The 11,391-nt window shown below is 35.9% G+C and overlaps 1 protein-coding gene across 3 annotated transcripts in view; it reads right to left on the bottom strand.

Annotated features, from left to right (window-relative positions):
- TMEM161B (transmembrane protein 161B) overlaps positions 1-11,391 on the bottom strand; it is a 58,824-nt gene that overhangs the window by 31,608 nt on the left and 15,825 nt on the right. For 2 of the 3 annotated variants that reach the window (XM_045285100.1, XM_004703500.3), the window contains one exon: positions 3,074-3,177. The exons of the other annotated variant lie outside the window; for it this stretch is intronic. In XM_045285100.1, the coding sequence (XP_045141035.1) occupies positions 3,074-3,177 (104 nt within the window). The remainder of the gene's footprint in view (positions 1-3,073; positions 3,178-11,391) is intronic. 3 annotated transcript variants of the gene reach the window in all.

Below are 11,391 nucleotides of genomic sequence, written 5' to 3'. Positions count from 1 at the left end.
AATATTTCCCAAAGTGGGCAATATCTTTTGCGGTGCTGGGGGTAGGTCCAGGGAGACTGCAAAGGCAGACACCCACATTTTATCCCACATTATGGACAAAGTAGTACAAAAGTTTTTAATTGCCAGGGGACAATGAACAACCTCTCTCCTCGCCCCAAGAAGGGGGTAGTAGGTCAAATAACTTTGGAAGCCTATGATATCAGGTGTGAGATCATGAATTCAAAGGGAAAAAAATCTAGTACAGTTATAATATATCAGTGCTTCATACAGTTTGACTCAACACCAACTTGTTCCTATCTGCTATAATTTTCCTCACTCTTTTATTAGCTGGTATGTCTATCTCAATAAAATGACTGCTTCCTTACAACAATATGTTATGTATACTTTCTAATATAGGCAAATAAATCTATTAGATTTAGAATTTACATAGCAATAACAATAAGGGTTACAAAAATGTTACCATGTTAAGCAAAAAGGAGCATGCTGTAAAATTGTACATACAATATAATCAGAATCCTGTGGAGAAAATCTGAGTAGAAAAGCTTAAAAGGTAATAGTAAAATCTAGATTTTGTATGAGGGATGGGTACATATCCTAGCACTTTATTTTTCCTTTTAATCAACTTAATCATCTTTTGCTAAAACATAGGCACATATTGTTTCAGTGGAAAAATAAACTGTAAAACAAAATATTAACACAATTAAAACATTAAAGCTCTTGCATTTACATGAAATGTATTGAGTGAATTTTATAACATTTACCTTGACTACTCAGCAGTGTTGACTGCCAATCTACTGTTGTAGGCCTCTAAATTATTAAAAATAACTTTTCAGTAATTTTCTTGCATAATGTTTACATTAAGTAATTCCAATTATCATTCTTACTAAAGTAATTCAACAGCACTGGAAATAAATGTATCAAAAAACATAGAATGTACTAACCTAGATTTTATTATTTAATTTAAGAAGGAAGGTCATTTAAGGCATATACATTTAAAATATTTTCAGAAATTTAAAATGGAAATCTGAACATGAACAAGTACAGAGAGGTTTAGCACTGACAGAGTAAGCAAAGATAAGATACTCATGTAAGACAGTAAACTCTGTTGGTCTCCATTCTAAATCTTCCAAATTCTGACAACTCAAGAAATATAATAAAGGAAAAAGACACTACTTTAAATCCCAGAAAGCCTCTTCAGCTCAAGCAGCTAACAAATCATTTGCTGTATACATACACACATTCTCTTGCAATATGGTAGAAATTTTAAAAGTATCACGAACATTCTGGAATTCAGGGTAGCGAAGGCAAGGAGAGCAGGGACTAGGGGATTCAAAGGGATCACAACTGAAGATTTTCCTCCTACGTGGAAGGGCTGAGCTACTCTGTATATGCATAGGTTTCTCTGACCCCAGGAGAGCTGCAGAATCTTGAATAAGGCAACATGCGAAAGAAAACTGGCAAAACAAATCAGGGAAATCGAATAAGAAAGTTATGTGTTAGAAATTTTAAGAGTATTAAAAGTCACCCACGTTGCCCATTATGGATTAAGATGAAACAGAATAAAACTGACCACAAATGGTTTTCATTGAGAGACATCGGAAGGAAAGTAAGGAGTTTAGGGACAAAACTGCAAGGGGCTTGAGCTGAACAATCAGGAAATGAAAGGCAGGTTCAACAAGGAAGCTCCTCATAGAGAAAAAGCAACATCCTCCTCCTCATGCAACTCACTATGCAAAAGTACAAAGAAGGCAACCTATCACTTTTTACCTAAGAAGGTGGGCAAAGCAAACTTCAAAACAAAATGGAATTTTAATTACAACAGAAAGCAGGGATTGCTTTGGCTACAATCAATGGTTTCCTGGACTTAATAAAGAACTAGTATTTTTAGGTGATCCAAAGCAAGGTTAGAACAAGAATTCATGTTAGAGAAAGTAATCCACAATAAAGGTCCAGATAAAACAACTTTTCAGGTGCTTCCTTTGTAAAGCAGAAGAAATGGAGCAGTTTGAGAGCATTAAGGGTGTTTGTACTTGAGTTTTCCTAGTTTAATAATACGTGTTCATGGATTATGAGGGGAGAGACAATTTCCTATCAATGCAGGAATCCCTTAAACCAATTCTGAGTCATAAAGAAATGTAAGGTAAGAAAATAAATCTTCCTAGAAGAAAATGTTTTCTAGAAAAAAAAATCTGAAAACATGGAATACAGAGCATTATTAATTAGGTGAATATAATCTCAAATGGCATGAAAAAGTATACTTGGGAAGACAGATACTTGGATACTATGCCTCCAATTTAGTTTACGAGCCTCATTTTATTATTAACTTAAATTAGTTTATTATTAATGTATTATTAATTTATTAACATTAAGTTATTATTAACTCATTATTAACAATTGTTTTATTATTAACTTAAATTAGTAGCACATCAGCTAAATATGGCATATTCAAAACTGATGGTCAAAGAGTCAATTCTGACTCATAGCAGTCCTGTAGAGAAGGGTAAAACTGCCCCTGTGAGTTTCCCATAACTATAACTCTTTACAGGAGTAGAAAGCTTCTACCTCTTTCTCTTGAGGTGGCTGGTGATTTCAAACTGCTGGCTGACCTTGTGGTTAGCAGCCTAACTCACAGCCACTTCAGAGTAAAACAAAGAACTTTCAGCTTAAATATTAATCTTTCAATGAGTCAATATGGAACATGTTTTGAGTCATTTTTCCAATAATAGTGAAAATATTTAGGCACCCTAATTTCTAATCTCAAGCCACCACCTTACAGAACAATTTGCTTTAAAATATCTGGAAAATATACAGTCTTTTGGGTGGCCATGGAAAAAACAAAGCTGGAAGAAATGGAAAACTGAATTCCTTACCCTATTAGCTTCGTGCAAAAAAGATATAAATGCAAGTACATTCTCATGTAAGAGAATTAAGGAAGCTAAATTTTTCTCATTAACATGGTTTGTTCTACTTATAGAAACAGGAATTAGTACTTTACTTCTATGAAGTTAATCAACCTGGTAAACTAGGATAGAGATTGGAAAATTCCAATCACAACAGCCTATATCTGCCTTACCTGCCATTGCAGAGTAACCATCTAGCGAGAGAGTAGTGAGGTATAATCTTCTGCATGACACTGGCCATCACCATGGTAAGGACCAGCTGTATACCTATCACACCCTGTATAAAGACAAATAAACAAGTTAACAAGGGATAAATTTGGATTTGGGGAAAATCATGGTAAACTTTTTATACCTTTTGAAAATTACAACTTAGGAAAAATATGAGATAATTAAAATATATGAGAAGGTCTTAAGGTGTTTGTGGAAAATTTCCATTATCTTTTAAGTCCATTTTCCCACAAACCTTTTAAAGTTCCCTCCTATGCTGACACTGAATCTATTGACCTCATACATTTACATTTAAAATTGCCTTTCTCATAATTCTGTACCATTATGAGGGTCACACGGATGTCAATGAAAGTTAAGCATATTAGCATACATATTTAAAATATAGTTCCATCAAATGTTTTGTATAAATTAAGGGTATCCAAAGAATTCAGCATCAGGATAGGAGGAAGTCTTATTAAAAACTGCAAAATAAGGATATAAGCCTATGTACATAAATTTATATGTTAAGTATTAAGGAAGGAGATGGACATTGGGCCTCTACTCAGGTACTCCCTCCACGCAAGAACACTTTGTTATAATAACCTGGAATCCGTGATGCTTACCTTCCTAACACAATTGCTAAAGACAAAATGGGTGCAAAAGCTGATGGTGCCCAGCTATTAAAAGCTATAGCATCTGAGGTCTTAAAACAGTGGTTTTCAACCTGTGAGTTGTGACCCCTTTGGGGGTCAACGACCCTTTCACAGGAGCCACCTGATTCATAACAGTAGCAAAACTACAGTTATGAAGCAACAACGAAAATAAATTTATGGTTGGGGAGTCACCACAACATGATGAACTGTATTAAAGGATCGTGGCATTATGAAGGTTGAGAACCACTGTCTTAAAAGCTTGAAGTTAAACAAGCGGTCATCTAGCAGGGAAGCAACAAAGCCCACACGGAAGAAGCACACCAGCCTGTGTGATCATGAGGTGTTCACCAGCTATCAGGCATCATCAGATATGAGGCATCAGAAGACCTAAAACAATCACACCGATGCAAACAGGGGGGTCGGAGTGGAGACCCAAAGCCCATCTGTAGACAAGGAGATAATCCCCTCACATCACAAAGGGGATGTGACTTTAACACAGTGACTTTAAAATTTTATAAACCAATGTGCCAATTTATTTATTTGGCATTATACTGAAGGCAGTTCCTACAATTCATTAAGCAAATAATCTACTAATTTTAGAAAGAGGAGGAAAAGAACTAAAAATGACTCTTAAAATGTTACCAAGCCTACCTCAAATAAAGTTTTATCAAAGAATATTTTAAAGCCCTAAACTATACAAATCGAGTTAAGTTCTACACTAGATTCCCAAACCTATCTGGCCTGTCGTTAAGTGTCACCAAGGCAGTTCTGACCCATAGGGACTATGCACCTAACAACACAAAACACTGCCACGTCCTGCGCCATCCTCATAATTACTCCTGTGCTGGAGGGCTCATTGTTGCAGCCGCTGTGCCAATCCATCTCCCTTTTTGAACTACTGCCCGCTTTTCAGAAAAAACAATTAGTGTACCCCTGGCAATTAAAAATGTTTGTACTATAGCCTGCAATCCAGGATAAAGTGTAGGCATCTGCATTTGCAGCCCGGCTAAATCATTCCAGCATCCCTGTCCTGGTATCACCCACTTTGGGAAACACTGGCCTAGACTATCGTAATATGAAGGTTACATTTTGCCTTTCTTCTTTCATATTTCCTCTCACTTGAATGTACTATCCTATTTTCTGGGTGGTTTGTGATAGAAGCTCAGCAATCTCCATACAATGAATGCCATTATAAAGAACTCTGAAGCAGAACAAGGGCAAGAAATATATTAACAAGTGTGCATGAAGGTTGGGCTACTTGAGATTATAGACTTAAAAGCAAAAGATCTTCTTTTTTTTTTTTTTTCAAATAAAGACAGGAAAAGTTTTTTTTGAGGAATTAATATGGACCTCAACCTGCCCTGAAAGAAATACATAGTATCACAAAATCTTCACGGTCATCTGGGGCCATTTCTCACAAATATCTATTATATAACAATTTATTAGAGTGTAATTTCTTTACAAGCAAAAATCCTATCTTGGTCACATCTACTAAATGCTACAGCAATTAAATGGTATTTCATAAAGATTGATCTGGAATATACATGTACTAGAATGTGATAAGTTGGAGAAGGGGAACATCTAGACCAATTCTCTCCCCTCCCTCCAATCACTAGGCAAAATGAGGTTTTGCTGATAGGCCCATGCTGAGGATAAAAACCATATGAAGGCAAAAACTAACAAGATCAGCAAACTGGATTGACTAGAATGAGAAATATCAATTAGGCTTCTGCAATAATCTGGATCAGTAATGATTAAGTTTTAAATTACACTAAATCTCTGTTACCCTATGAGTTTTAGAGCTATTGTAGAACTAACGGTTCAATAAATATGGAGCCAGCATATAAAACAGACTGACCCTGAGAAGAGCAAGCACTATGGTATAGCTGACATATTCTCAGTGGTGCAGATAACTGTTTGGTTAAATATGTTCAATTCAGAAGTGTAATATCACTCCAGTCTTTTATTATACCATGACCCTCTTTTCAAATGAAGCAGAAAATGCTTTCCAAATCCTCATCTATACTGTGCTAAATGTATTACATAATAAAAGTATTCTTCTGGTTTTTCTACAACACTCAATAATCTTTTCTGGAATGCATTTGTTAGGTGACTATACATGTATTGTGGAGGGGGAATAAAGTTACTTTTAGCTCAATGTAGGAATCTATGTAATCTTTTAGAAAAGTAATTTTTAAAGTCTGGAAAAATATTTCACCAGTTATTTCTTTTCATACATCAAGGGGGATTTCACAGCGCTCGTAAAAAAAAAATTCTATCATCTTTTAACTCCATCTTTCCATGAACTTTTTGAAGTCCCGCACATGTTTACAAAAAATTCTTGGAAGTCATTTTCAAAATGGAAGTTATTTCCCAAAACTGTATTATTAGTTCTATTAGATCATTAACACTTAGTCTAAGTAAAAATTTAATACATTATTTCACAATTGGCAATTACAATATAAAAGGGATTAATATTCAAATACAGCACTATCAATTTCAATAACTATGAAGTACAACAATGAAAACTAAACACCAGATCACTCTAATATCCTGTCTCACTGCCCAACTACCTATACATGTTAAATTTAAACAAATGCAAGTTTTGAAATGTTTACTTTAAAAATCAAATGTCCTAAATATTTTTCAATTATTCCCATTCAATTAAAGAATACTTAAATGTAACTATGAAGTGAAACATAAATTTGACAAGAGATTACTAACCTGGGCAGAGATGCAGTAAAGCTACTAAAGCCCATCAGGGCTGAAGTCTCAGACACAGAACCATATGGGTCATTGACTCAAGTAGCCTTAATGGTTTTATTAAGGCTTCAAAACAATAACGGGGCCAAAGAGAGAGCTGCTGTCTGGATTTACTGCCCCTGGGCCCCGATTCTCTGGATGACTAGAACTAGGGAGAGTCGTTTAGGAAATAGCTCATAAGCACCCAAAAAGGGTGAAGCATTGGGGCAACCCAGGTTTCACCCTTTCCACATCTATTCACCCGAGGCCATGGAGAGCAAGGAAAAGTTATTTGCCTTTCGCCTCTAGAAGAATGATCATTTCAATTTTTGTCAGTAATAATTTCTGGATAGGTTTAAAAAAATTCTTAACAAGTTAAAATAAATAATTCTCCAAGAAATAAAAGATTAAAAAGCAATATTGTATCTTGTTTATCAATATTAAAAATAAAATCTTGTAACTAAAACACACGCAGTGCAATTTTAAAATTCAAACTTTGAATTTTTTGTCAACCTCAGTGGAGCTGACATTTTGTTATGTTTCATCAAACTAGCTCTCCTGCTGACAAACAGATTGAAACAACAAATGCAATGTATACTATTAGAAGGCATATTTGCATATATACTTGGGACAAAGACCAGCCCAAATGGTTTCAATTATCATCTTGCTGAATAAGTAGAAGAAAGCGGAAAACAAAGAGGAAATTACTCCACGATCTTCTTTTCCTTTTTGTTTCTTATTAAGATGTTTCCATGATAGCTAGGTCTGCTGAGACACATTTCTATATATTCAAATAATTGATATTCCAAAAGAAAACATAAATGTTATTGGAACCCCGTTTTTTGTTGTTAGGTGCCATCAAGTCAGTTCCATCTCATAATGACCCATGTACAACAGAATACCATATACACTCGAGTATAAGCCGACCTAACTATCCACCAAGGCACCTAATTTTATCACAAAAACTGCATTAAAAATGTGCTGGAAAACTCAGCTTATACTCAAGTATATACGGTACAGCATTGCCCAGTACTGTGCCATCCTCGCAATCATTCTTATGTTTGAGCCCATCACTGCAGCCACTGTGTCATCCATCCAGTAGAGAACCTTCCTCATTTTCAATGCCCCTCTACTTTACCGAACATGATGTCCTTCCCTGGTCTGTCCTGACAACATATCCTATGTATGTAAAACAAAGTCTTGCCATCCGTGCTTTTAAGGAGCAGTCTAGTTGTAATTCTTCCCAGGCGGATTTGTTTGTTCTTTTGCAGTACATGGTACTTTCGAAATTCTTCATCAGCACCTTAGTTCAAGTCCACCAATTCTTCTTCAGTCTTCCTTATTCAGTTTCTAACTTTTGCATGCATGAGGAGATTGAAAATACCATGGTTTGAGTCTGGTGCACCCGAGTCCTCCAAGTAACATCCTTGCTTTTCAACAATGTAGAGATCTTGTGCAGCAGATTTACTCCATGCAACGTGTTTCTTGACTGCTGCTGCCATAAGCAATGATTGTGGATCCCAGTAAGACACAATTCTTAACAAGGTCAATCATTTCTCCATGTATCATGATGTTCCCTACTGGTCCAGTTGTGAGGATCCTTGTCTTGACAAGGAGTTGTAATTCATACAGAAGGCTGCAATCCTTCATCTTCATCAGTAAGTTCTCCAAGTTCTTTGTATCCCTACTTCTTTTTGTTTCTGTGAATGAAGAGGGATGAGTGAAAAGACAGCAATATGATAACACAGATGAAGAAAAAGAACGAGATGAGTTTGAAAAATGTTTCCAAGAATGGATTTGCAGATTTGACAAATGTATGAAGTGTAATGGAGAGTACTATGAAGGTGATATGGTTGTTTTGTTAAAAAACAAACAAAATCCCCTGAAATAGATAGCCCTGGGGAACATTTTCCAGGTACCCCCATGTATGTATCATAAATAAGGAAAGGAAATGAAAATTCAAGAACATAATGTCTCCCTAATATACATTTAATATTCTGATGGTTTTATCTCAGCTTTGGCAGAGAAATATTGTTTGTTTCACTGACTGCTCCATCCCAAATAGAGCATTTAGAATAGCTCAGAACACAGAGGACACTAATAGTTGTTAAACAAATAAATGTCATTACTGCAAAAGAATCAAAGATAATTTGCAGAGCAAAAAACCAAAACAGATCCTATTAGTATCTAGTCAATATCAACTCATCATGACCCTATAGAACAAGTACAGAACTATGCACAGGGCTTTCCAAAGCTGTAGACTTCAAAGAGGGGGACCTGGTGGCATAGTGCATTATGTGTTAGGCTATTAACTACAATGTCAGTGGTTTGAAGCTACCAGCCACTCTGAGAGAGAAAGGTGAGGCTTTCTATTCTCCTAAAGAGTTACAGTCTCAGAAACTCACAGGGGCAGTTATACCCTGTTCTATAAGGCATTATGAGTCAGTATCAACCTGATGGCAGTGAGTGGGTGAAATAGAATCACTATGTGCCAGGATTGATACAATGGCTGTGAGTTTAAATTTTTATGGGCAAAAGAACCCTGGTGGTTAACTGTTCAGCGGTTAGCTGAAAGGTCAGCTGCTTGTACCCACCAGCAGCTCTATGGGAGAATAGGTGGCAGTCAACTTCTATAAAGGGGACAGACTTAGTAATACCATGGGGGCAGTTCTATTTTGTCCTGCACAGTAGTTACGACTCCAAATCAACTCAACTGCAACAAAGTTAATGGCTTAATTTTTACATATGCAAACAATCAATTTATTTCTCCTATGGAGTTATGAAATTTCAAAATATAGGATAGAAAATTTCATAGGGTAGATGACACATAATAAAATAGATATGATTTAGATAGAAGAAAAGGCTAATGGTAGGGTACATGTAACAGCAAAAAGCCTAATTAAACCAAAGCATAGTTTAGCAAATGGTAAGGAAATGTGAGAAATTTGATAAAGACAAAATTTTAGATTGTTGGAAATTTTAGAAGTAAAAGAAGGTGTTTAGCTGAAGTGTTATCTTTTTAAAATTCACCTTGAAAACTTCTCAGGAGCATGGGTGGGAGGACAAAATAAGGTAAGTAACACATCTGGAAAATGAAGACTGTTTAGCTAAAAAGAATAACCAAGGGAAAAAGAGATTGAAACTAAAAAGGAAAGACAATAAAGGGTACTTTAGAAGAAAAATTACTCAAACTTTGAGTGTGACTGAACATGTGGGCATTACAGAATAAAAGGAAGACTGGGTCAATGATTGCTTCAAAATGTTTTAGTTTGGAAGATTGGCAGATCAGCACAGCTACTGACAGGTAAATTGTACACTGATGGCACCTCAAGGAAGAAGGCTGATGAGCGTCAGTCTACCCAAGCACAGGTATCATGGTTGCCCTCTCAGCTTTTTAGAATACACACAAACATGCTTTTGTGTGCCAGAGAAGATGTTCAGTCTGCATAGGACAAGCTGGTTATAACCATTTTTGTAAGCGGTTTTATCAATTTACAGGGAACAAGCGGTTAACATGTTCCACTGTTTAAATGCTACTTTAAATGCCAAATTACAGTGCATGATGAGGAGTGATTCGATCAAAAGGCAGGGAATACTTGTATTACTGAGAGAGATTTCATTCAGGCAGATGATATATGAGGCTAAGTCAAACAGCATTGCCCCTAGAGTTCCAGTTCATAAAAAACGTGGGTTTATCCCAAGCAAAACATGCTTAAACCTGTCTCTGTGATCAGTGAGTAGCTGCAGGCAAGCTCTTTCAGTAATATGCTTGTCTTAGTCTCATTTGGATGCCTTTTAAAAAAGGAAACTTTTATGTGTGGGGAAAAATGATTTTAAAGTCAGAGTTAGTACCAAATTTTAACAAAATTTTACCCAAAGTAGGCATTTTTTCATATCACTGAAGCTTTGTAACAAGTTTACAAGAATGCTGTAAAATAGAAAGTAACAGTGTTTCTATGGATACAACATTTTCAGGAAAGTCAAGAAGAAATTAAAGATGAGTTAAGGAAGAGAAGACCATCAATCTTAATGAATGACTTCACCATGGCTAAGTCCAGAAACTGGTGGATGACCACTGAATTATCACCAGTGTGACACCTACCAAAGTTAGGACCTCACATGGTTTAGTATTAGAAATTTGAAAGCAACACCATGGCCTCGGCAAGCCTTCAAGTTGGTGGGTGCCAAATGTGCCATATGGAGACCAGCTAGCTCAAAGAGCTGATCTTTCCTTTATGAATTTTTTTTTTAGCAAAACTGAAGTTAATGAAGATTTTATGGAATAAATTATAACCGAGAACATGTTTTGTATTTACCCATACGATCCAGAAAGTGAAGCTCAATTTGAATGGTGGCTTCTGAGAAGATCAGTTAAATTCAAGGCACAGACATCAGCTTGGGTTATGGATTTTTTGGAGGGCTGGAAGGAATCCCTAAGAGGGTAATATTGATAGATTTTTTTTCAAAAGACACAGGATAGTCATGAGGTTTATTATGATTAAGTTTTAAGAAACAGAAATCTATACCAATGAGAAAAGGGCCAAAAGCTGCAATGAGAATATTTTTTCCCTTCCCATCACAACATTGCACCTGTTCATTCTTTGAGTCATTCAATGACTGCCTAATGAGAATTTTGTTGGGAAATGCTATCCCACCACCCTATAGCCCCGTGTGTTAGACAGGGTTCTCTAGAGAGATAAAACCAAATTGCTGATAATTTAATATATTTATTTATAAAGATTAGATATATAACAAGAAATGAACTGTTAAATCATATACAGATAAATATATAATACAAGAAATAAACAGTTAAATTATAAAGCACTACAAGTGGCTCAGTGCAACTCACGTCCGTGAGAGAGAGAGTTGTGAGAGACTAGCAGTCCTTC

The sequence above is a fragment of the Echinops telfairi genome, unplaced genomic scaffold (genome assembly GCF_000313985.2).
Source record: "Echinops telfairi isolate 266 unplaced genomic scaffold, ASM31398v2 ScPeMD7_7469;HRSCAF=8507_1, whole genome shotgun sequence".
Taxonomy (NCBI): domain Eukaryota; kingdom Metazoa; phylum Chordata; class Mammalia; order Afrosoricida; family Tenrecidae; genus Echinops; species Echinops telfairi.
Note: the sequence above shows the minus strand (reverse complement) of the source record. Positions and strands in the feature narration are given on the sequence as shown.